Source organism: Gouania willdenowi, chromosome 15, assembly GCF_900634775.1.
Source record: "Gouania willdenowi chromosome 15, fGouWil2.1, whole genome shotgun sequence".
In the NCBI taxonomy this organism is placed as follows: Eukaryota; Metazoa; Chordata; class Actinopteri; order Blenniiformes; family Gobiesocidae; genus Gouania; species Gouania willdenowi.
The window spans coordinates 16,954,175-16,978,799 of NC_041058.1; the positions used below are offsets into that span (position 1 = coordinate 16,954,175).

Genomic DNA, 24,625 nt, shown 5'->3' on the forward strand with positions numbered 1-24,625 from the left:
ATAGCTTTAAAAAAAAAAAAAAAAATGTAATCAATGAATTGGTATTTCTTACAGAGGGTATTGATGATTAATACCATTAACTTAAAATAAAAATCTGATGAAACAGTTGTTTAACCTCAAAATAAATCACATCCACTACAGACCATCAACTTTCATTGCCCCTGTGGCTAACCTAGGTTTTAAATTCCTTTTAAGATAACTAAACTAACAAAAAGACTATTCTGAAAGAATATAGAGATTGCATTTGTGTGGGGAAAGATTTATTTCATCGCCAACATGCCAGTTTATTATGTATGCTTGATATGCTGCAAGAAATTAGCATGTGTTGACCGACATGATCAAGTTATTTTTTGTAGCTCTTCAAATCCATTAACTCTAAAAATTATTCGATATTATTTTAACTGCATAGCATTTTGTACACTGTATTGTTTTCCTTGAGAAGGTATTTTTTGCGGCTCCGGAAGGACTTCAATCCTGGCGAGATTAGGCAAAATGGCTCCTTTGAGAGTAAAGGTTGCAGACCCCTGACTCAGTATATGTGTTTTAAGGTTGGGTTTGTGGAGCTGCATATGTCTTTTTAATTCCATGTACATATGTGAAATAAATACCATGTAAACAAACAATATAAACCTATATAGAGCCTGTTTGTGTCAGGTTAATTTATTTTAAAGGAAAAGATCCATTAATATGGAAACCATGGAAGCTTATTTTAGCCAGTAAAAAAAAAAAAAACTAGGAAAAGTAAAATATTAATAAAAAAAATTTAGTTTTAATTATGAGATGCCAAGTCATATTTGAGATACTATTTCGTAATTAGTATTACTTAGTATCTTGCTTTTTTTTTTTTTTTTTTAACTTTTTCTATTTTTTGTTGTTTTTTTGGTTTGTTTTTTTACTGAAGGGAATGAGCATTTAATGGGAACTTTTTACTTTATTTCATTTGAAAAAAATATGAATTGTACAACAACAATGGTAAAAGACTCCAGCATTTGTGACGAATTCAGCCAATGGGAAGCCTCTATGTTAGAGGGTACGATGACGTAGGGAGGCGTGTGTGTGTGACATTTGCTGCGGCTAGATTGTGAGCAGCTAACGTTAAAAATAAGGAAGTAGGAGTAGAAGTAGATTAGAATTTACTCCACAGTCCCGGAACTTACTTTTATGGTGGACTTTGTGAGTGTTGACACAGCAGTGTGGACAGTTAATGTCAATAGTAGCGTGTTGTTAAACTTCCTGTCCTGGTTGAAGCATGCTAGCATCTTCGATGAACTTGTGCGGGGAACGTGGTCGGCTGTGGCTGAGGTCGTGCTGTGGTTCTGTGCTTTGACATGTTTGTTTGGTGAGACAGTTGGACTTAGTTCTGTGTGTGTGCGGTGCAGCATGGCTTTTAGTTAGCGAGGGTTGTACACAAGGTTAAAATTAGCAGTAGCTGCAGCTCTGTCTCATGTTGACCTGTCAGGACAGGCAGCAGGGTGTGCAGCACTGTGTCTTACCAGCAGTTTTATTCAGGGATATTCAGTGTTACTTGTGCGCAGGTAGAGGTTGAGCCATGCTGCTGTCTTTGGTCGTGCACACATACTCGATGCGGTACTGGTTTCCAGCCACCATCATGCTGGGCACAGCCCCACCTTACCTGCTGTCATGGGGAGTATGGCGCCTACTTTCAGCTGTGCTACCTGCCAGTGTCTATCACAGGTTAGATGACCGACTGTACTGCATCTACCAGAGCATGGTCCTGTTCTTCTTTGAGAACTACACAGGAGTTGAGGTGAGTGGACAGTGTGCTGCATCAGAATCACAAGTATTTTATTTCTTACTTTTGTCACAGGGGCTCGAGACATAATTACAAATGAAAATAAACTCTTAAACAAAGAAAATGAAAAGAAAACTTGCATAGTTAAGTAAAATACAGTTAATTAAAGGGTAACTAAATCCCAAAACCACTTTTTTCCTGCTGAATACTTTGGGTATGAAGTAGTGCTGTTGATTGATCCTGGTCCAAGTATTTGAATTAAGCATATTTTGTTTTAAAATGTCAGCGTGACTGCCCTCTATGGGTTGAAACCCTGCGATTACAATTAATTTTTGCTATTGGCTGAGAACAAGATCATCTGACGTTTTGGGACCATCTTACGTCACAAACTAACACTGTTAGCCCCGCCCTTTTTTATAAATTCTAGCACCTGTGGAAAATCTGTTGTGAGTGGGTTGGATTGAGTGAATAGAGAGGTATAATGAGTAGTTTGTTAACATAGCATAGAATGTTTATTGGAGATTTTCTAGTACTGTATAGACTGAAAGTGTCTTAACCGCTCCTGGAGCCCCGCCTATAATCCAGGCATTTTGGAATTTCCCTCCTAGTAGCAGGTCTGGAGAAAGCAGGGGTTTAGTTAGTCTTTAAATAAGGATTAAATACAAGTGCACACATTAAAGTAGAAAAAATAAGATGAGGTTAAAAAAAAAAACAATACTACAAATGTACAAAATAATACAGATATATAAAAGAATCAAAAAGATGTCAGGTTAAAGGTGATGAGTTGTACAGTGTGATCGCCACAGGCAGGAATGTGTTCCTGTGGCATTCTGTTGAGCACCGTGGTGGGATCAGCCTGGTGCTGAAGCTACTTCTGTAGCTGACCAACACATCATGGAGTGGGTGGGACTCATTGACCAAGATGGCCTTCACCTTGGACAGCGGCGTCTTCAGTCATCACTGAGAGTCCAGTTTAATCCCCACAACATCTGTTTAGTCTGTTGTTAGCGTGCATGCAGTTTCACCTCCTAAACAAAATGAAACCTTGAAATCAATATCATGTGTTTATAGCCTTTCTAAAACACAGCTTTTATGCAGGCCTCTGCAATCAATGAAACTTACACTAGACTAGGTCTTGAAAAACCAGATGAGTGACAAGAATGCCTTCTCTCCCTGACAATGCTTCTTTAATCTTAGGTATTTGAGTACGTTGGGGCGTTGTCAGGTGAATGTGTATGCATAAATAGTTTAACTTTTAAAGTTGTATCAACATAAATGCGGCCTAAATGCATACACACCCATCCAAGGGCTGGGCGATATGGACCAAAATTTATATCTCTATATTTTTCCCAAAATAGTGTTACTGTATATGGTATAAATCTTAAAATCTTACCAGAAAAACAATTTTGGTTAAATTTGATGATGAAAAATGCCACACAGGCACATTTATTAACAAACAGCTGCACAAAATGTACAACTTTCATCAATGTCTGATCACTAGCAGTGTGACTCTGAAGTCAAATCTACGAAGGTTTTAACTTTGAGAGTGTTGAAACAAGAGAGGAATGTTAATTCCTGTCTGAGAAAAGTGTATAAAGTGTGTGGTGAGGGGTTTTACAGCCTTAAAACATGTATATAATTGTAAAAAATAAAGCTGACTACTTTGTGGATTTAGCCTATTGTGGGTTATTTTTAAAACGTAACCCCCCCGCGATAAACGAGGGACTACTGTATCACCATAACAGAAAACTCGATATATCTTGAATCTCGATATATTGCCCAGGCCTAACCTATCCTATATTGCCCTGAACTATCTTAATCACATGCATTTTTTTTCCCCTGTTTCGTAGATTGTTATTTATGGAGATATACCAAAGAACAAAGAGAATGTGGTTTACCTCTCCAATCATCAGTGTACAGGTAAAGCACTTTAACTATTGAATGTGCATTTAGCCTTCAGTTCTGTTTACATACCTGTTGTCACTTGCAGCTGATTGGATCATTGCCGACATGCTTGCCATCCGGCAGAGTGCCCTTGGTCACGTCCGGTATGTCCTCAAAGATGGACTCAAGTGGCTACCACTTTATGGATGGTATTTTTCTCAGGTAATTTAGTAATCACTCAAGTATGCAAAGACGTAAAGCGTGATTTTTTTAAATTTTTTATTGTAAATCAATTTCCATATGCTCTGCTCCTTTTCTTATAGCATGGTGGAATCTATGTTAAACGAAGTGCCAAGTTTAATGAAAAGGCGATGAGGAAAAAACTACGCACTCAGACTGAGTGTGGAGCACCAGTAGGTTTTTATCTTCTTTTCATGTACTAGATGTTTTTATTCTTTATCTTAGAGTATAAATGGAGACAAAATAAAGACTGGCTATAAAGAGCAGCCTTTTTCCTTTGCACTTGTTAAAGGGTGACTTAATCCAAATGTCAAAAACAGCTCAACTGAAAAACTATTCAATATAAATTTTACCCGTAGAAATGGAGGCCATTTAGAAACTGCACATGCAATTATAAAACATAAAAAAAAAAGTGCCCATTCATGTTACTCTATCTGGTTTAATGAGGTTAAAGGAATCTGATTGCTCTGATCATAGCGTAGACTTACTCGTTTTAAAGTGTATTCCTTGTTCAGCTAGAAAGCATGCTGGATCTATAGGACGATGGTGAACAGTGGCATCTTGAATACTGCGCCGACTGGCTTTTTCAAAATCCCATTTGTCATTTCCTGTTTCAGTGTTCCTGTTCTTCTCATAAATACCATCATAATGTCCAAGGACTAGATGGCATGTAAACTAAGCACTAAAATGGTCGAATGAAATGCTATTTCACATAAAGTAACTTTAAGACTAAATATTAAGATTAATCCTGACGAGAAGACAACAGGATGTGCGATTACTGAAGAGATTGCGTGTGTTCGAAGGCTAAAAGCTCATATAAATGACTCCAAAGACATTCCTAACACAAATTACCGGTAGTAACAAAGTTTAGTCATTCAGCTTTAGACCTACCATCTTGTGTATAGCTTTAAGTCAGTTTCCCAGCCATTTTAATGTAATATTAATTTGACTTTTCTCCTAACATTACTCTTTTTTTTCTGCACATGTGACTTCTAAGCTGATTAGTGTTAAATGTACTTTCTTTTTTACTGGGTGTGGGTGTTTAGCAGGAAAGATCCTGTCTACTCTAAGATGATAAAACACTCATGAGTGCCAAAATTAACCCCTAGCCTATAGCACACAGTAAGATCTCTGCTGAAGTTGGGTTTATGAAATGCCAAATTCCTGCAGATGTTAAAAGGTTAAAAATGTAGTTTTTATTCTACAAATTGTTCAAATGCTTGGTAGTTACAAATACAACCAAATAGCAGAGGTTTTTTTTTTTTCCAAATCATGAGTTTTTTTTCAATATTTCTGCAAAATGTGTCCAAAAAAAGCCAAATTTCATGTTTTTTTTTTTTTTAAACTTATTTTGTGTCCCTCCAACAGATGTACCTTGTCATCTTTCCAGAAGGAACTCGGTTTAATCCAGAGCTGAAGAACGTTATTGCTGACAGTCAGGCCTTTGCGGAAAAAGAAGGTAAACACATTTTTGGCCTCATATGTTCATATAAATAAACTGTAAGACAAAAACACAGGATGTGCTGTCTTGATGCTCCAAGCTTTTACATGTAGAAACTGAATTAGTGGTATTTGTCTAGGCTTACTGTAGCTTCAGGGCATTGTAGCTAGTGATGTATTTTTGCATGTGCGCACACATTATAAAGCCAGTGTATGGCACAGTTGTTTGGGTTGGCTCCATGAGTGTGTTGATTCTGCAGAGATTAAGCCTATCTCTAGCCTACAGTTCTGAATGCCAACTTCCCCCATTAATCCAAAGAAATCACTCTGGAGAGCAGATATGTTTGCGTGACATTATCTTCTATTAGTGCAGTATTAGTGAGCTGAGGATGGTGCTGTAACAGCCAAGGGAATAACAGACAAAATGAATAGACTGATTCTTTGTGGGTGCTTGAGTTGTTTTTTGGTGATAAATAATTGAAAAAGTATAGGAGTAGAAAATCAAAGTGACAAAAAGCTTTCTCGTTATAATTTTGTTATGGCTTTGTCCTCTATTTCACAGGACTGACTGTTCTAAAGCACACTTTAACACCCCGGATGAAAGCGTCACATGTTGCCATTGAAACCATGAGGGATCACTTGGATGCTGTGTATGACGTCACGGTGGCCTATGAAGGGACGGTGGATAGTGCAGGTCACAGGAAGCCTGCACCTTCAATGCCAGGTGAGCCTAACTTGCTCCTGAGCTTTACAAGGCAGAGCAAGTTCTCCACATCAACTCCCCTTTTAACAAAATGCTGCACCTGGGGTAGGAACAGCTTCTCTCTGTTTTATCAAGAGACTATAATCTGTATTTCTGAGCAGGTCAAACTTCTTACTTTCAAACAGGAGCTGGTCATATAAGCTAAAAATATATTTAGTTTGTTTTTGTATGGCAGTACATTGGTTTATTGATAAGTACTTACATCCTGGGACGGTCATGAAATGTTTCTCATTGGTGTTTGTATTTCTTCCTATCTCCATATGCAGTCTATGGGTGATTTTGTTGATGAACATGAATGTTTGTTGCTCTATTACCTAAGGATGCTTAATCAGCCCAGTTTCCTGATTTGATTCGATCTATTCCCAGTACGCTGGGAAGAGCGCATTGCTAACGCGCTAAGTACCAGGAACTGATGGGGGCGTGCAGGAGCAGAGGCTTTGCAGGCTGTTCTCTTTGCAAAGTCCTCAGTCGACTGGAGATTTCAGGGATAAGGAAGAAGAGTGTCGCCGGTTCGAGTCTCACCCGGGCCAACACTGTTTGATGTTGAGCAAGTCCCTTAACCCCCATCTGCTCCCCAGGTGCTGCACCGTAGCTGCCCACTGATGGGTCAAATGCAGGGAACAAATTTTGTGTATGTACCTGTACGTACATGAAAATAAAGGTAAAAAAAAATTAAATTACCTGACATGATCAGATAAATAAATAAGATAAATATTAGCCCTATCACTGTACCAGAGAACTGTTTGCCTTGCACTATGAACAAGCTAGGATTGGCTCCAACTGACACTCTGTACCCAGAAAAAAGATAAAGATTTTTTTTGGGTGAATTTACAGTTCAATGGGTTAAAGAGAAATGCTTTCTTTCTATCCCAAAATTACACTTGGTTTACATTGCATTTGTAACACTATTATCTATATAATCCTTCAGATTTTGAATGGAAACGTGAGCCAAAATGTTTTATCCATTTGGGAACAAATATCTGGATTTTTACTAAAGAAAATATATACAGTGGATATAAAAATTCTACACACCCCTGTTCAAAATGGCAGGTTTTTGTGATGTAAAGAAATGACAAGATGAATAATTTCACAACCTTTTCCACCTTTAATGTGACCTATAAGCTGTACAACTGAAACCTTTCAGGGAGGTGAAGTAAAAATAAAAAAACAGAATGAGGTTGCAAAAGTGTGCACACCCTCTTATAACGTGGCATGGGGCTGTGTTCAGATTTAACCAATAACATTCAAACTCATGTTAAATTGGAGTCATCACACACACCAGCTGTTCTCGTAGGCTTTTCCTGACATTTTTGTAGCCACATCTTCTAGCACAAGCCATGGTCCGCAGAGAGCTTCCAAAGCATCAGAGGAATTTCATTGTTCAAAGATATCAGTCAGGTGAAGGGTTCAAAATAATTTCCAAGCAATTAAATATAACATGGAACACAGTGAAGACAGTCATCATCAAGTGGAGAAAACATGGCACAACAGTGACATTTTAACAAGAACAGGACGTCAGTCCAAAATTGATGACAAGACGAGAATAAAACTGGTCAGGGCGGCTGCCAAGAGGCCAACAGCAACATTGAAGGAGCTGCAGGAATTTCTGGCAAGTACTGGCTGTGTAGTACAGGTGACAACAATCTCCCGTCGTCTTCATATGTCTGGGCTTTGGGGTAGGGTGTCAAGACGGAAGCCTTATCTTACAAAGAAAAACATCCATCATTTTGCAAAAACACATTTGAAGTCTTCCAAACACATGTGGGAAAATGTGTTATGGTCCGATGAAACCAAGGTTGAGCTTTTTGGCCATAGTTCTAAAAGGTTTATTTGGCCCAAAAACAACACCGCTCATCACCAAAAGAACACCATTTTATATCCACTGTATTTTTTAAATCAAAGGGAAGCTGTGATTCCTTTTGACCAACATAATGATATATTCATTGCTGCTTTTATATGCATTATATATAGACATCAGGCATTCATCTTAGATACCACTCATAACCATTAATGTTGCACATTATGCTACCCCTGTAATGATAACCGTTAACAACAAATGGTAAATAAATGGACATTTTCTTTAATTTAGACTTTAAATTCTTGAACAAAAGTAATCAACTTAAAGCTTTATATTATGCCAAATTAGAACTATAACTGTAGTGTTTTTCCATTAGTAATATCTACACTTATTTCCATAACTCATTACTCCACATGTAAACAGGACTGTCTTTGTTAATCATCTGTTTATCCATAAACATGTACATATTGTTCCATCATCCAATGTATCACCTCATCCTCCTCCTAATTAATCACACAGCAAACGACAAGATGTGCAACTTCCTGTCAACTGCGTGACTACATGTTTGGAGTCTTTGATGAATGCTTGTTCTCAGATGTTTAAATGCTCGAAGAAAAAAAAAACATCCCGTCTGAATCAGGAATAAACATCAGTGTCTTTCTAACGCACAAAGCAGAAAATAGAAAAGGTTCCCGTCTTATCGCACACTTCCCGACAGATGGTGTGAAGGTAATTTTGTGATTTCAAAAGGAAGTGGAAGTATCGTATGATTGCAGCAAACAAAAAAAGAGTCTCAAAGGTGTGGCTAGTTTACTTTGGTTTGATCATGCAAGTGTTCAACCTTACAGTACAAATATCACACTTAATAATTAATACATGAATTATAAACTTTCACTGTATTATAATGCCTGAATATGGAGCTCTTAAAGTGTAAGAGAATAAGTACTTGGTATCATCATTGTATCAGGACCAGGGTCTTATTTTCAAAAGCTCCCCTTTTAAAATCTTCTAGTTCCAGGAGATCAAAATTTGTTAGTTTCCTCTGAAACTAACACTTTTCCTAAATTATTATCGCCCGCCACAAAGTGGAATGGGGATAATGATTTGGGCTCCGTCCGTCCAAGTTAAAGGGGACAGATTTGCATAAAAACTGTTTAAGATGGGAAAACCAAATTCAGTGTGTGGCTTCAGGGTATCAATACCTCAATGGCGTTCGAAAATGAGAAGCGTGCAATTATTTTTTTCGGAGTAATTGGCCTTGTTCCGTTTTTTGACTCTGTTTGAGGTATCTTCAAAGCGGACAGCTTTTCTTAGAAACAGTTTAAGATAGTTAGTAATTTTATATTCTGATGTGATAATGTTTTCTTACGTATACATCATTTAGGAAAAGGCTGTGAGTTATAATGACATCCAATGTGGCGGGGGATGTTGATGACTGTTTTTTTGTTTTTATTGGAAGTTATGTCAGATATCGGACATACCCGGAATATCTATTTAATGATCTGATGTGGTTGATTTTAATGCTGCATTTTCTGTAAACCTTCATAGATTTTGTTTGGATAACAGAGCAGGATGTTAGGTGTATGTTGAGAATGATTAATAATTAATAGCTCTAACTGTGTGTTATTTCTTTGATGGACAAGCTCTATGTCCAGGGGCCTCACTGAGCTCTGCTGGAACGAAGAAGGATATATTATTAATGTACTCCTTTAAATACAAATTCCCATCTAGTAGGGCGGGGCAAAAAAATCACTTTAATCGATTTATCGAATTTGTAGATAAAAACTATTTGAGTTTAAAAAAAATATATATATATTTTATTTACATTTTTTTTTTTTTTACATTTTTTTCCACCACAGTTTTGTTTTTTTTACTTTTTGGCGTTCTGTCCTTGTGGGTTACCATAGCGCGATGTGAGCCAGCCCCCTCTTTGTTAACATTTGTTTAGGTTATTTGTGAACCACAGGTATGTTTAATGTTTTATTCGCACTATGCTGAGATGCTAAGGGAAGAGTTTATTATTTTTTTAATTGTAATGTTATATGTTAGAAAATATGTAGTTATCTGATTTCTTAATCAGAAAATTGAATCTAGTGTGAAGTTGCTGCTGCACTTATTCTTAAAACTGGATTAAAGCTTGAAATTGTTGAATGACAGCACCTCATTTACTTTTTATTTTGGGATTGTTCTATGCATTTTAACTCTTGAGGACAATCACAGCAATAAAGTTGCACTTTTGACAATATATCTGATGTCTGCAGCCATTTTTAAGTGCATTGAAATAAAAAATTTTTTTAAACAAAACTAGATTTTTTTTTTTTTTGGCAAAATTGCCCAGCCCTACCATCGAGTTAAATGTTTCATTCAAAGCCACCCTTCCTAATACTGCCAAGGTTTTTTTAATAGTTAAAAGCTGTTTAAGTCTTGCACAAAAGCAAATCCAGCACACACAGACTTAGTTGTCAATGTCATAAATACTATGCGGCTTTTGGATCAGAGTTGAGTTGCTTGCGTTTTTCCGCGGCCTCTCTCACTCCGTGATCAGTTCACAAACAGTCACTTGTTGTTGCTGAAGGTCATTTTTAATCTGTGGAGCAGCTGATGGAGTTTCTCACTCCCAACACTAACACGGGCCTTCACTGCTGACTTTGATTGAGCTTCCTCTTTAGGCCCCGACACCACATTTCCTGATAATATTGCATGTTGTTGAAACAGGAACTTGAAGGTCTCCAGGGATACATATGTAGCCTTGAGTGTTCACACTTGGTTGCATTTTTATGTCTGACCCTCTGGGACACATAGCCTTGCTTTCCTCACTTGCTACACTCACACTTGATTTGGCTGCAACGCGTCGCTGACACAAGAATATCATAAGGGTTTGACTTGCAGTCAGTTTTTAAGGGTGCAAACTGACTTTAATTTGCTAAAGTATGTCTTTTTTAATTAACATTTTTTCTGGACAATCAAACACAATTGATGGTGTGCAGATGACACCTTGTGTTCCATTTATTTTGTGATAACAGATTTCTTACACCTCTATTTTAAACCTAATGGTTGTTACATCGAGGAGACCCACTTTACTGTCCCTTTGTGTTGGTTTTAAGTGCTTAGTGTATGTGAGCACCAAATGAAACGATTTTCCTGTTTTTGTTTAGTCTCTTTTTTTTTTTTTGTGTTTGCCAGAATTCCTCTGCAAAGAATGCCCCCGTGTCCACATACACTTCGACCGTGTGGACATAAAGGAAATTCCTTCGGAGCCCTTGTTTTTCCGCAGGTGGCTGCACGATCGCTTCAACCTCAAAGACCAGTAAGTGAATGATTGTGTGGATTGTTTCACACAGTTCTTCACCATTTGGCCTTTATTGTACCACCAACATTTATTCATTGTTACCTATGTGTGGTGTCTGAAGGAGCAGTTTAAATAGTTGTTGCAAATAATTGAACTTTATATCAGACCAATTTAGTTCATATAAAATTACATTACAAAAGAAATTCTAAATTATTATGATTTAATACATTCTGTTCATTTGCAGTTTGCACAACTTTGAAATCCATCCAATCAAAATGTGTTGGTGTTTCCATTTCTGAAATGTGTTAAAGCATTTATCCAATCCAGTTTATTTATAGAGCATATTTAAAAGGGACAAGGTTTGACCAAAGTGTAAAACCCAGATGTACAACAAAGTAAAATATCAGTATTTTAAGAGAAAATTTCCTAATAATAAGACATAATCACTCATGTTTATGTATGTAATCAAGTAGTTTAAAGCAGGCATGTCCAAAGTCCGGCCCGGGGGCCAATTGCGGCCTGTGTTTAAATTTCAACTGGCCCGCAGCCTCTGTCATGAAATCAATAATATGTGACCCGCCGGCACCATTGACCACAGTTTAAAAAAAAAAAAAAAAAAATACAAAAAGCTATTTTATATTTCACTGGATAAGAACATTTGAATAAGATAATTGTTGGTGTTTACATGTTTTGAATTTACAGTGAGCATTTCATAGTGAATATGTAATGTTGCACATGAACCTAGATATATTTAATATTCCAGAAAGTTTTTTGTTTTTTCCCCCAGACATATGTTTTCTTCATTTCGTGATCTTCACATATAAAAAGCAGTGATTTTAATATAAACTTATTTAGATGTATTTGTGTTCCATATGAATAAATGTGTTCCATTTGCAATGCAAAATTCATAAAATAGTTTATTTGGATTTGATGTTAATGGTTCAAAGAATTTCAGGGTGAATGGTTGGCCCCCACACATTTTCACCTCGCTAAATCTGGCCCTCTTATCAAGAAGTTTGGACACCCCTGGTTTAAAGGTACAACACAGACTTTTTGACCTAAAGAATTGACCCATATGAGTTATTTTAAATTATACCTCAGGCCAATATACAGCGCTTGACAGTATCAATGCTTAGAGCGGGGCTTCCCTCTTGAAATACCGACTATGTAAGTTTGGAGAGACGGACCGTCTTTCGCCAGGTCATGTGACCTGGAGAATGCCTTGAGAACATTTCACTGAAGGCAGTCACGTGACCACAGGCTCTGATATACTCAATGGGCTCAGGCTTTTGCTACTAGTTTTCCGCCTGTTCGACTCCTGGTCATGGCCGAGGCAAACAAAAAGACTGACTAACTGTTGATTGGCTTGTGGCCACTAGGGGCGCTTGACGTGAAATGTACAGGTCTAGAGGCCAAAAGTTACACATTGTGCCTTTAATTAATAATTTAAATCTTCTCATTACAAGGTGTAGACTAAACAACTGATTAAATTAAAGGTTTATTTCTTTAATTGCCATTTTTTTCTTTTTTTATTTAGACTAAAAGAAACCTAAGAACTGGAAGCCTATACATTGTTTCTCTTAAATGTGGCCCTGTTTTTATTTTATTATTAAGTTTTCCGGTAATTGACCATTTGAGATTAAACTCAACATCGATGAAAAATATTTTCAGTGAAGCTAATAACTGATGGATCTCAGGCTGCTGTGCTAACATCAATTTTTAATCTGGGATATGATGGCATAGGTAGGCTATGAAACACAGGAGTGTTTTGAAGTGACATGTTAAAGAAGAGAGGGTGAGAAGATCTAAATTATTGATCGCAGCATCGACAAAGCAGCTAAGAAACAGAAATCTCATGTGCTGTTGACATAGAGATGTTTCACTGAGCAGATTGGTTTTCGTTTATTATGCCTTTGTTAGATTCGCACTAAGAAGGAATCGTTGCTGTTGTTTTTTTCCTACTCCCTAAAGGCTCCTGACAGATTTCTTCGAGTCGCAGGATCCAGAAAAGATAAGCAGATTCCCCGGGGAGGCTAAACCCTTCCCACTGAAGCTCTCTAAAACCCTGCCCTCTGCGATGATCCTGGGGGGGCTGACACTGCCATTGCTGCTGACTGAGAGCGGCAGAAAACTCTACCTGAGGACTTGGGTGTGTGGCACATTGCTGGGCTGGCTGTGGGTCAATGTTTTTCCCTAACAGTGCAAAAGCAGCTACTCTAAAGATGCTCAACACTGAAAAAGCTGATGTCATTCGTCTGTATCGCAGAAACACAAAGATGTGCTTCAGATGCAAAGCGAATGTGATGAGATGCTCGGTCTGTTCGGTGGAGATACTGAGAAACGTTAAGATTTTATCGCTTCCTCTTGAGTTATTTGGGTTTTACAAATGAAATTTAGGCAACATTGACAATTTTGTCAGATGCAATTACCGTAATTTTTCCAATATAATCTGAATGTATTATGAACATATATATATATAAATATATATATGTTTAAAAAGTGCCCCATCCGATTAAAGTTAGGGTTACTTGTTAAATACAAATGTGCTCTGCACTTGAAAACATCAACCAATCTTTATCAAATACTCAACATTACTGAAGCAGATTTGCAAAAATGGTGATGGATTCAGTCATAAGTGCACCAACTTTAATGAAATGGGTTGCAATATGTCTTTTATGTGCCGCGTTGCATATCAGGTAGATTATGCACTTTTGTCATGTAAAGTTATTTTTTTTTACATTGGTTGGACTCGTCAACAGCACACAGTCCTCTGAAGGTTTCCATTAGTGCTGAAATCATTTAGTTTCATCATCATCAAAGAATGTAGGCAAAGTAACCCAAATTATTGACGTTGTCTGTCATACTCTGAGTCTTTTGTGTGTTTCTCAACAACTTTTCTGTCACTGATCACCTGCAGAGTCACATCTGAGAAGTGTGTGCTGGGATACATTTATTTTATTTTTCATTTTTCTTAAAGTCCAACCAATGTAAAATCTGACTTTCATGTAAAAAAAACGTCAGTCATTGCCAAAACCTGGTGTATTTACTCTGTCTGTGTTTGCGTCAGAGGAGACCTATTATGTTATTTTTTCCTGTTTGTTGTCATGGGACTCTGTAGATGAAAGTTTTTATGGTAAATAAGATGCTTTTGGGTATCTGAGCATATTTGAAACGGTTGGTTAAGCTTCAGACTGGTAGGCCTCGCTTCTTCCTCCTGAGACTGCCAGGGTTTTAGTAAAAGCCTTTTTCAACAGCACCAGCTTACCTGATATGTAGCAATCCAATGTAATTTGACACCAGCTTCATTGGGTCTAGGCTGGTGTTTTTTATTTGGGATCGTGACCTTTTGGCAATTAAAGAAATGCAGGGGTATTTAATCACTTTTCAAACATAGTAGGTCTCCTTCAAAAGTCTATTCATAGCAACTGTTCTGTTGGTGGCAAAACTGTTAATTTTGGGGGATTAAATTTTTTTCATGTAACGGATTATATAATCTGTTGACATTTTGTACGTTTATTTTGAACATGTCGCAGTTCACGTGAGAGTTAGTAAAGCTGACAAAGCCATGTTTGTCACTGTTTAAGAAGCTCGTGTGCGCTCACAGCCATTGGTATTAAGATTATGTGGGTTTAAATGCACTGTTCATTGTTGTTTACGCTCATGAAACCGTCACATTATCTAAATGTCACTTTACATTATTTCCATCCTGTCTGTTTCTATGGGTTTGTCTGAAACTGGATGTTCCTGTGTGTGTGTGTGAGAGAGAGATCGATCTAGTACTTATGTTTTACATGCCACTCCTATACCTCACTGGAACAGTACTTCCTCCTTTTTTAAAAAAAAAGAAAAAGATCCTTGTCAGCCATTATACAGTTAATTTTATCCTGATAAGAGCAACTTGCAACTAATCAGGAATCTGTAGACTGTATTATATATGCCAACTGACTTTTGCAAATGAGTGCCTTCCCTACAGAGGAGTCGGTCCTCAGCTGTCTGATGGAGAGCCACACTGGCTCCTTCTCACCCAGCGCTTGCATGGAGGCCCTCTGCTGGAGCTGCTGCTTGCATTGTCTACTCTTCATAGTTGCTTGATTTGTTCTATGAATGCAATGATCTACACTTTGTAAGGGCAGTTTAACAAATAAACCTTTAATATGTAGACATGGGGAATTTTGGTGAAATAAACTCGTTTTTTGGGGGGAATGACTGACTTTTTTTAATTTTTTTTTATTGATTCATAACCATTCGTAAAATCATTTAATACATGAAACCAGTATTGTTTATTCAGTAAACATGTAGGAACATGGTGAGAAAGGTGCTGTTTTTGGAGTTTTGGTTAACTATGACAGAAATCTGTAGACATGAGATATATTTAATGGGCCAAGGGGGAAAGTACTTAGTTACAGAGGCCCAAGAAATATTACAAATGAAAGAAGAAATGCTAAACAAAGAAATCATAAATAATGAAGTAAAGAGTCTTAAATATTACAAGTGCATACATTACAGTTAAATATAATTCAGATATATAAAAATGATGCCTACTATCACCCATTACTGTTAATGCAAACATTTTTAATAGCAGTTACTCAAAGACAATATTACCTGCTGCACTGTATTTATGTTTACTGTATATATTTTTATTTATCATATTTATATTCCTTTATTTATCCCTTATCTATATTTATCAGTGATCACTATTATTGTTGCTGCTGGCTTGTGTTTTTGGTTTCTTTGTTCTACTAAGTCAAATTCCCTGTGCTGCTTTTTTTTTTTTTTTTTTTTAAATATATATATATATATAGACTACTCGGCAAAATAAACATTTCTGATTCTGATATTATAGTAATACTGTGACTGTGTGTAATGTTGCTCTTTATTACTCATTACTCTTTAAAATATGGTTTTTCTGTTGTTTTTTTTACTTTTAAATTAATTAAAGACCCCTTGATTGTTTGTAAACATTGTGACGTATATTTGGGCGGGGCTTAGCCTGGAGGCAAAACAACTCGTTTTTTCTGAGCACGAGTGTCCGCTGGAGTCTTATACAACTTTAATTTACGTCCACTAACGTTATTCCTTATATTCTGGCACCCAAACACACAAGACGACATTCCAAAGCTGTAACATTGCTCGCCTCCACAAGTCTTCAGCCAGCGGCGTTTCCTGTTTTTGCCACCAGCTAGAGTTGTGACGTCACTCGTGACGTGACCCATTAAGGGGTCTTTTGGCCGAAAGGTTTTAACGTGAATAACTATTTTAAATGAATTTAGTACAATATCTTAAAACTCTGACAATGTACTTATTAAAGTACCTATCAGAGATTATGAAACCACTTTTTTTTTTCAAGATAAATACACTCCTTTTTACACTCTCGCTCTAGTTCAGTACTTCCGCATTAGGTCAAAGGTCAAGAGGGATAAACTCGCCATAGGTGACGGTGTCGGAGTCTGACAGAGATTTATTTAGATTATTTTACCAGTTTGAGCGTTAATTCCTTGAAAGTATTCTTGCGTGAACGTGGTATCGGTCTCTGAGGCAGAAAGACCGAGTTAGCTGCTAAAGCTAATGCTGCACACGAGCTGAAAATTCAGTTTTTTCCTGACCTTTCAAACTGTTTCAGCTGATGGCGTTACTCCAGTTCACTTATCGACCTGTCCATCTTGTGCACTTCTTTCAATTTTTAAAATGAATTAAAATAACTTAATAAAAAATAATCATGGACCTGGTTAGTGAATGTTGTACCTCGTAAATTTACCTGTTCAAAGTGAGAACTCATACCGTCTTTATCACACATCTCGCTTGTCTCATCAATAATAATAATAATAATAATAATAACAATACATTTTGTAGGAATGTGCGACGAGTCCACTGTGAGCATTTAGTTGGTTTATTTACAACTCGTAATGACAACTTCACAACGTGACTGTATCTGAACTACTTGCATGGGGTACACCGTTCTAGAGGTAGAGCATGCGCACTGTTGACGAGTACGGCAAGCGATAAAGAACAACCATAACAGAATGATTTACACGTTTTATTTATAAGCGCTTTTCAAAAACTCGAAAACACTTTACAGTTGTTAAAACAATTACACAAGTCAGAAAAAGAAGCCAACAACAACAAAATCGGCACCAGCAGAAAACCCTGGACACCTCGAGTCTGAATATGTGTAATATTAATAATATAAACACTATTAAAACACTAACGATCTCTGGAATAACATTAAAAACGCTGTTAGGTTGGAAATATCAACAGCGTAGACGAGTTGTTTACGTTCATATCCCTCTCGACCTATGACCCCCCCGCAAGTCGCGCATGCGCAGTTCCAAAGGCCAATCGCTCAAACTTTCTCAGGCTCAGTGCGCACATGCGCAGTAGGTCCTTTTGGGCGGAAACAAGGAAGTAGTCCACGCAGAGGGAAAAGGTTCAACTGCAGGCGCTTGCGAGATTAAAAAGACTTAAAGGTTAGTGTTTTTAAACATGACGAGCGTTTAAAACAACCATAGACACTTTAAATTATGTGAATACGGATGTTTACTGTGCATGCATTTGTAAATGTCGCCCTGTTTCAGTGCTGTTTTGTAATTTGATCATTGAAGGCCCCACAGTGACATCCTGTGGCTTTTCTCAGTTCTACATTTTCACCCCTGAAACACGAACTATAATACTCTCATAAAGCTGAAATTGATGATTTTAGATCAGCAGCCACGCTCCCTTATTCTTCATAGATGTTCCTTTCACAAGCTGCAGGCTGTCAGCTGGGTTACCTGATATAGATGGAGTTATTACATAATTGTTACTTTCACTAATATTTGATCTGTTTTGGTGATGTTATCGGAGGTTTAACTTTACAAAAGCGATGAGCTGAGCTAAAGTTTGTTGCAGAAAACCTCTAAAAAAAAACAAAAAAAAAAACATTAAAGTTCAGACAAGAGTGTAAAAAGCAAAGTACAGTAGGCAGCAGTCTTTTAATAATAATAGCAATAATAAATAATCTACTCCCTCCCTGCCTTGTAATGCTGTTTTTCAGGTTCATGATGGCAATTGACTGGATTGGGTTTGGCTATGCCGCTGCCATTGCATTCGGTGGATTCATGGGATACAAGAGAAAAGGTCGATGCTATTTTATCCCAATAAAAGTCAAACATTTTTTTAAATCTAATATCAATTCCAACCCTTACACCAGCTTTTTTCTTTGTTAATACACCTTTTCGCGTGACATCAGCACTTGCTCGAGCAACGCGCGCCGCCATATTAAGAGGGGCATGCTTTTGTTTGACAACCGCCATTGACCGCTGACAACACGGTGGAGATCTTGCAGTCTGGCAGATTTTTATTGTAGAATGCCCAAATCTTGCGTTTTATTTGGCTGTCGCAACCACGCCTGGCTGAACAAAAATATATCATTTTACAGAATACCTACAGAAAAAGGCCAGGAACGGAAATTATGGATTTGAGGCGAACGAACGGAGCCCAAAATCATAGTTGTCGTATGTTTGCAGTAGACATTTTGTTAACGGTGGGTAAGGGCGGACTGGTGTATGGGGACACCAGGGATTTCCCCGGTGGGCCGCTGGGTCGGGCCAGGAGAAAGAGAAAAAGAAAAGTGGAATAAACATATCTGTCAAGTATCCCATTTTGGCCAGGAAACTCCCGCATTTGACCCCTTTTTCCCACCATCGTCACATATTAGTATTTTCTCGTAAATGTCCTGTATTTTAATCTAATAATAATGAAAAGATAAATGAATAAAAACATTCCCCTGCCTGTCGTTAGCCTCACGAGAACTGCCACCAGAAATGGCCTGAGTGGCAGTTCTCACGAGAATAGCACCGACAGCGGCAACAAATCAGGAAACAACTCAGAAGAGAGATGAATGTAAGAAGACGTTCCGGCAGAAAAAAAAAAGTCACGTAAACCAACCAGATGTCACTTTTCTTCATGTTGGTGCTTGGGCTTTGGCTCTAATCTGCTGAAATATCGTCAATAAATTTAGTAAAACCTTTGTGTTGTTCGCGGTAAATAGCATAAATAGCGGTTGTCAAGCAAAATTTTACCCCTCTTAAAATGGCGGCGGGTGTTGCTAAGTCAAGTGTCCCGGATGATGATGTCACCGTGAAAAGGTAATAATAATGATCTTTAGGGATGTAACGATTAATCGTAAGGCAGTTAAAAATCGATTCATAGGTATCACGGTTGACATCGATTTTCTGACAATTGAATCGCAGTACTTTTTTAACCAGCAGAGGGCGCCAGCCGGAAGTGCTGGCGGCGGGCGGAGTCTGCTAATACTTTCTTTCTGGCCGCCTTCTACTCTTAAATATGTTAATATATGATTCATTACCCCTTTAGCACCAAAAGAATATCTGTAATATTACTTGAATATCTGTAAAAGTCACGTTTTTCTATTAGCTCTGTCTGCTAGCATAGCATCTCTTCTTCACTGCAAGATATCTGCATGCCAACCGACCACTGGGTTACCAGTGCCCTCTGCTGGTCCAAACAAATATGACGTAAATCAGTGCAATGACGGTTTTTTTCTTTTTTAAAGTCCAATTGTTGAGGCACAAAATACATTTTCAGTTGCACTTTTAAAAGAAAAAGAACTATTATGCAGTTTTGCATTGTTTATTATAGAACCAGAATTTAAATTATTGGCTTCATTTTCATTTGTATTATTCCTTTATTTATTTAATTCAAGATTTATTTTTAGTTAAATTGCATTGTTTTGAATTGTTTATCAAGGAATTATTTTGACAATGAAAAATAAAAGGAAAATAATACAGTATTTTCTAGTTTTTTTCCCCAAAAAAATTTTTGTCTACAGTCCCATTTTGTAAATGAAAAAATCGTGAGAGAATCGTATCGTGAACTCAGTATCGTGAATCGAATCGTATCGGGAGTTGAGTGAATCGTTACATCCCTAATGATCTTTATGTTGCCACAGGCAGTGTGATGTCCCTGATGGCTGGTTTAGTGTTCGGGGCACTGTCTGCATACGGTGCATTCAACATCTCTTTTAACCAAAAGGACATCAAGATATCATTATGTAAGTGTGATTGAGCTCATACTGATAGCCAACATTTCAATAGTTGATGTTTGTCCGTTCATGTGTTTTTCCAGTGGCTTCTGGACTCCTCTCGCTCGTCATGGGGATGAGGTACAAAAGTTCTGGGAAGTTTATGCCTGCAGGCCTCATGGCAGGACTGAGGTTAGTTCCAGTTAAAGTTACCCAACATGTATGAAGCGAAAAACCCCTGAAATTGCTTTTGCTGACTGGGTATTTTTGTGTCTTCCAGTTTGTTAATGGTGTTCCGCCTGTTGCTGCTGCTGATGATGTCAATCGGAGGATGAAAAGGTCTTTTGTCTCTGTGATGAAAGATGGAAAACATTCCCACAAAGCCTGAAAAAGTCAAGTTCTGCTGAGTCTTATCATGTGAATCTGTCTGGTTTCTATTAAATCACACATTAAGTCAGCATTTAGGATTTACATCCAGACACTACTTCCTGTATTATTTTTTTTTTTTTTTTTTTTTACCAGCAGAAGAGGTTAGATGGCCTAACAAATAAATCGAACAAATGATTAGGTATTTTTGTTTGTTTTTTAAACTAGAGTATTGGTATTATTAGCTACCTCGAATTATTTTTTTATTAGATGAAATCATAGTGCATCCCTCTGAGATCAATGCATTTTTCAAACATTGCATTGTGGGATGTGGAGTCCTGTAAATGGAGACATAGAAGTGTTTTTACTTCATTCTTACTGTGATTAATTGTTTTTCTTCACCAGGCAAGGAGGACAGTGAGTCCCTTGACACCATTTTTGTTCTGGTGTGTTCCCAGTATTCCTTATGATTTTAAAGTAAAAACACTTTTATGAACCCGTCTTTGTGACTCCACATCCCACACTGCAAACAAATCAAATATTTAAGGTGGAAATGAAAACAATTTAAAGCTTTGTCCTTTCTTTTTGAAGTAAAAATGTTCAAGCCATTGATCTGTAAGGTATACAAATTCATTTTATCTAACAATAAAAAAAATAATCAGGGGTAGCAGATTTAAGTTTTTGCTTGTTTTATTGTTCCATAAAATCTTAAAGTGGCAGCACATGTCTTTTGACATTCCTACATAACACTACTTGTTTAGTTTTTTTATGTATAAAGGTAACATTTAGGGTGGGAAATGCATTTTTTTTTTTTAATTATTGAAAGATACAAACTTAAGCAGTATAACACATGCATTATATGTCCAAGCCTTTCCAACAAAGAGTTTTAAATGGTTCCATCTACTTTAAAAGCAGCTGCAATGTTAACTTTAATGTGTGACAATGAGAGTCCAGAGAACAAAAAAAAAGTGTGTGTGTTTGAGAAGAAAAGCATTGTTTTTGTAAGAAGCTGAATAAACTGACGATTTTAGTGTATGTTTGTGTGGTGATTAAAATGATCACAGAAGAAAAACAGCATCATCACAGTTCTGCAAAGACATTTATTTCACAAAATCACTTCACTATCACTGGGATTTATCTGTATCTAATTGTGCTTTTTTTTTTTTAATAAACCCCTCTAGATCATGGAATTTAGGTTTTCATATTAAAGATTTCCAATACGGTCTTTACATAGACGTCATCAGGCTGCGGCTTCCTCTGACTCCCAGGCTTAACAAACTCCTTGATGGCATCATTTTGCAACATCCTTCCCTGGAAAGACTGCAAACAAACACAGTGACAGGAGTTAAATGCAAGATTGCTATTTTTAGTAGCTTTTTCCACAATAGGAAAGAAGAAAAAAAATTACCTTCAAATTAGGGAAATCTGCAAGAATTCCTGCAAATTTCTCCTCCAACATCAGAGTGCATTCAAGCAGGTACACATCAGCACAGCTGAGCTTGCCTCCGACCAGGAACACTGGACCAGTTAGAGCCTTAGAAGAAAAATCAGACATGCAAACAACAAAGGCATGTAAGAAGGTGATTTAAAAAAAAAAAAAAAAAAAAAAAACACTGTAAGCAGGACGTGGGGATCCTCCCCCAAATATATTTTTTGGGATTTAACACATAAATAAGTAATACTGAATAGAGGTCTGATATATCGGCCGGCTGTTATATGGACTTTTTTCAATTTTTTTTTTTTTGGGACCATGACCAGCCCTCCCTTAGGAAGGATAAGAAACACTTTATTATAGGGAGGATATAAAAAAATAAAGGAAAGTGTTACACCTAAGTGAGGGGGACGGGAACAGGGAGGAGAGACTCAAGGTAGGAAATGGAAAGGGTGGGGACGAGTTGATTAATTTAAAGTGAGATGTGATGATGTAGTTGTGCATATGGTACAAGTGTGAAGCTGAGGTATAATGGTGATGGGTGTGAACAGAGAGGAGTGAGTGGTTATACCTAAAACAGGTATTTAGTTTAAAACGACTACTTGCACATTGTATATTGTTGTCATACTTTACTGCTACTTACCCGTCCTGTACTTTTTGTTTTACTTGGTTAAGAGTTCTATTGGTGTATTTAATTTAATTTCTAATATATACATTTATATGAGTGTTTCAATTGTCTTTCATAATCAATATGCTTTAAGAAAAAAAAAAAGAATCGGCCGAATTTTTAATTTTTTTTCAAATCGGTGTCGGCCTTTGAAAATCCCATATCGGTCAACCTCTAATACTGAACACTGACGAGTACAATGAGGCAAAATACAGCATTTTACATGAACTCACACCACTCAAGTTGTGGTTTGTGAAAAACAGTTACAACATATACGAAGAAAATAAAAGAAAAATTAAACAAATGACATACAAATCACATAAATGGCCTATTATGAGTTGAAAATGGCAAAATGCGGCAAAAAACGACTGATTTGCATGTATGAAAATCACAAACACACAACTTGTGATTTACAGTCAATGATGAATTATCATTAACTGTAACAGCTATTCATTTGACTTTATACACACCTTTTCAAACACAGGAAGGTAGCGTTCGTTTGCTTTCTTCTCAATCTCCTCCAGTTTGGCCTTTGGGTCTGGGATCCAGGGTAACATCATGATCATTTCATTGAGATCCATCACTCCCTCTGAGTACATCTTGACCCTAAAAGATAACACGACCATTTATTAAGCTACGATACCATACAAGAAGAAGGATTATCTGATTATATTTATTAAACATGCGCTCTACATGGCACGGTCTTTGAGATCTTTTCCTTGCAAACTGTATTTCTCTGCGATGTAATTCAGGATTGCTCTTGTCTGGACAAGCTTCATTCCATCGATTTCCACCATTGGGACTTGTTGAAACATCAGATCTCCACCTGTAGATCACACAGGGCAGCAGGACAATGTGAGAGACACACCCAGCAGTGCAGGTGAAATGTTACCCTCTACAAACACAATAAATCCCACAGATTTGTCAGTAGGTGGAAGGTGAGAAAGAAACAAGTCCAACAGGTCAGAAATACATAAAAGTAGCTTCAAACTCACTGTCCAGGAGCTTCAGATACTGGTCCCGAGTGGTCAGTAAAACTTCATCAAACTGTGAACATAATTAGAAAAGTTTAAGGGCTTTGCAATGTGTTCACATATAAGGTGATCATTAATATATTAGAACTTACTTGAACTTTTGCAGCAGTCAGCAGCCAACGCACTGACTCCATCCTCCCCCTTCCATTAAAGTAGTACAGCACTGGTTTATCACACATGATGATGGTTGGTTTGAAGTTACCTATGAAATGTCAAAAATACAGAACATTAACCTGATGTCAACAGAAATGAGCATGCAACACATAAGACTAACTTGCACTGGTTGTTCTACCTGATGTGTGCAGGCAGTGTGTCTGCACAGAAACACGATGACAAGTTTGGATAAAGTTCAAACTATTGTGTAAGATCTACTGTGAGACTGTGTTGCCAGATACAGCTGATAATTGCCCGCACAAACACTCAAATTAATGCTAAAAGAGGTAGATTTGTGTCTTTATTATTCAACGAAAAAAAAATAAAAACATTTCAATCAAAGAAAAAAAAGTGTTGAAATGCAATCATTTGGGTCTCAAATATTTGCATTTGAACACTTTTTTTTTTCTTTGATTGAAAATATTTATTTTTGATTGAAGTCAACTTTATTTATTTATTTTTAAATTATTTATTTTTTGATCGAAAAAGGTTTTTTTTTTTTTTCTGATTGAATAATAAAGACACAAATCTACCTCCATAAAAGAGCGCCAGTTTCATTGTTATATAACTTAAATATTACTTTTAGCCGTCTCGTCTTTATTCTGTTCTTGGTCAATAGGGCTGTAAACGCAATCTACGGATATGTGCAAGATAGATTTATTATAAAATTCAAATGAAAACATACATTTCTTTATACAAGTTTGAATCTTTGGCACTTAAAATGTTGGGTCATAAACTCAGCCATGCATTCTTCTTAATATTTATTTATTTGTACTATATACATATT

General features: G+C 37.0%; 3 protein-coding genes across 6 annotated transcripts; 2 read left to right on the top strand and 1 right to left on the bottom strand.

Moving 5' to 3' along the window:
- The first annotated feature begins 1,039 nt into the window (after nucleotides 1-1,039).
- Nucleotides 1,040-15,377, top strand: agpat5 (1-acylglycerol-3-phosphate O-acyltransferase 5 (lysophosphatidic acid acyltransferase, epsilon)). 3 transcript variants are annotated; one of them, XM_028468847.1, is made up of 9 exons: nucleotides 1,040-1,339; nucleotides 1,536-1,768; nucleotides 3,604-3,673; nucleotides 3,744-3,859; nucleotides 3,961-4,050; nucleotides 5,246-5,336; nucleotides 5,880-6,041; nucleotides 11,062-11,185; nucleotides 13,139-13,364. In XM_028468847.1, the coding sequence occupies exons 2-9, from the start codon at nucleotides 1,550-1,552 to the stop codon at nucleotides 13,362-13,364; spliced, it is 1,098 nt and encodes a 365-aa protein (XP_028324648.1). In that variant the 5' UTR covers nucleotides 1,040-1,339; nucleotides 1,536-1,549. The 3 variants fall into 3 exon arrangements, with proteins under 3 accessions (XP_028324648.1, XP_028324647.1, XP_028324649.1); XM_028468848.1 differs by having other exon boundaries at nucleotides 1,051-1,173; XM_028468846.1 differs by having other exon boundaries at nucleotides 1,040-1,768; nucleotides 13,139-15,377.
- A 2,143-nt stretch (nucleotides 15,378-17,520) lies between these two features.
- Nucleotides 17,521-20,990, top strand: tmem14a (transmembrane protein 14A). The gene is made up of 5 exons (XM_028468875.1): nucleotides 17,521-17,631; nucleotides 18,198-18,280; nucleotides 20,115-20,216; nucleotides 20,291-20,378; nucleotides 20,467-20,990. Exons 2-5 carry the CDS (start codon nucleotides 18,202-18,204, stop codon nucleotides 20,519-20,521), a joined length of 324 nt encoding a protein of 107 aa, XP_028324676.1. The 5' UTR covers nucleotides 17,521-17,631; nucleotides 18,198-18,201; the 3' UTR covers nucleotides 20,522-20,990.
- A 642-nt stretch (nucleotides 20,991-21,632) lies between these two features.
- LOC114476871 (glutathione S-transferase 3-like) lies at nucleotides 21,633-24,043 on the bottom strand. 2 transcript variants are annotated; one of them, XM_028468865.1, is made up of 7 exons: nucleotides 23,978-24,043; nucleotides 23,778-23,887; nucleotides 23,647-23,698; nucleotides 23,345-23,477; nucleotides 23,122-23,257; nucleotides 21,961-22,086; nucleotides 21,633-21,872 (listed from the first exon to the last, which is right to left on the bottom strand). In XM_028468865.1, exons 2-7 carry the CDS (start codon nucleotides 23,862-23,864, stop codon nucleotides 21,744-21,746), a joined length of 663 nt encoding a protein of 220 aa, XP_028324666.1. In that variant the 5' UTR covers nucleotides 23,865-23,887; nucleotides 23,978-24,043; the 3' UTR covers nucleotides 21,633-21,743. The 2 variants fall into 2 exon arrangements, with proteins under 2 accessions (XP_028324666.1, XP_028324665.1); XM_028468864.1 differs by having other exon boundaries at nucleotides 21,744-21,872; nucleotides 23,960-24,008.
- Between the last annotated feature and the right edge of the window lie 582 nt (nucleotides 24,044-24,625).

Excerpts from the sequence above, each read along its gene's own strand:
- agpat5 (XM_028468846.1), top strand. The coding sequence starts at position 1,550 with ATGCTGCTGTCTTTGGTCGTGCACACATACTCGATGCGGTACTGGTTT. Across the intron at positions 4,051-5,245 it reads AGACTGAGTGTGGAGCACCA|ATGTACCTTGTCATCTTTCC; the intron begins GTAGGTTTTTAT and ends TCCCTCCAACAG. Across the intron at positions 6,042-11,061 it reads GCCTGCACCTTCAATGCCAG|AATTCCTCTGCAAAGAATGC; the intron begins GTGAGCCTAACT and ends TGTGTTTGCCAG.
- tmem14a (XM_028468875.1), top strand. The coding sequence starts at position 18,202 with ATGATGGCAATTGACTGGATTGGGTTTGGCTATGCCGCTGCCATTGCA. Across the intron at positions 18,281-20,114 it reads CATGGGATACAAGAGAAAAG|GCAGTGTGATGTCCCTGATG; the intron begins GTCGATGCTATT and ends ATGTTGCCACAG. Across the intron at positions 20,379-20,466 it reads GGCCTCATGGCAGGACTGAG|TTTGTTAATGGTGTTCCGCC; the intron begins GTTAGTTCCAGT and ends TGTGTCTTCCAG.
- LOC114476871 (XM_028468865.1), bottom strand. The coding sequence starts at position 23,864 with ATGTGTGATAAACCAGTGCTGTACTACTTTAATGGAAGGGGGAGGATG. Across the intron at positions 23,699-23,777 it reads TGACTGCTGCAAAAGTTCAA|TTTGATGAAGTTTTACTGAC; the intron begins GTAAGTTCTAAT and ends TTATGTTCACAG. Across the intron at positions 22,087-23,121 it reads ACCTTCCTGTGTTTGAAAAG|GCTCTAACTGGTCCAGTGTT; the intron begins GTGTGTATAAAG and ends TTTTCTTCTAAG.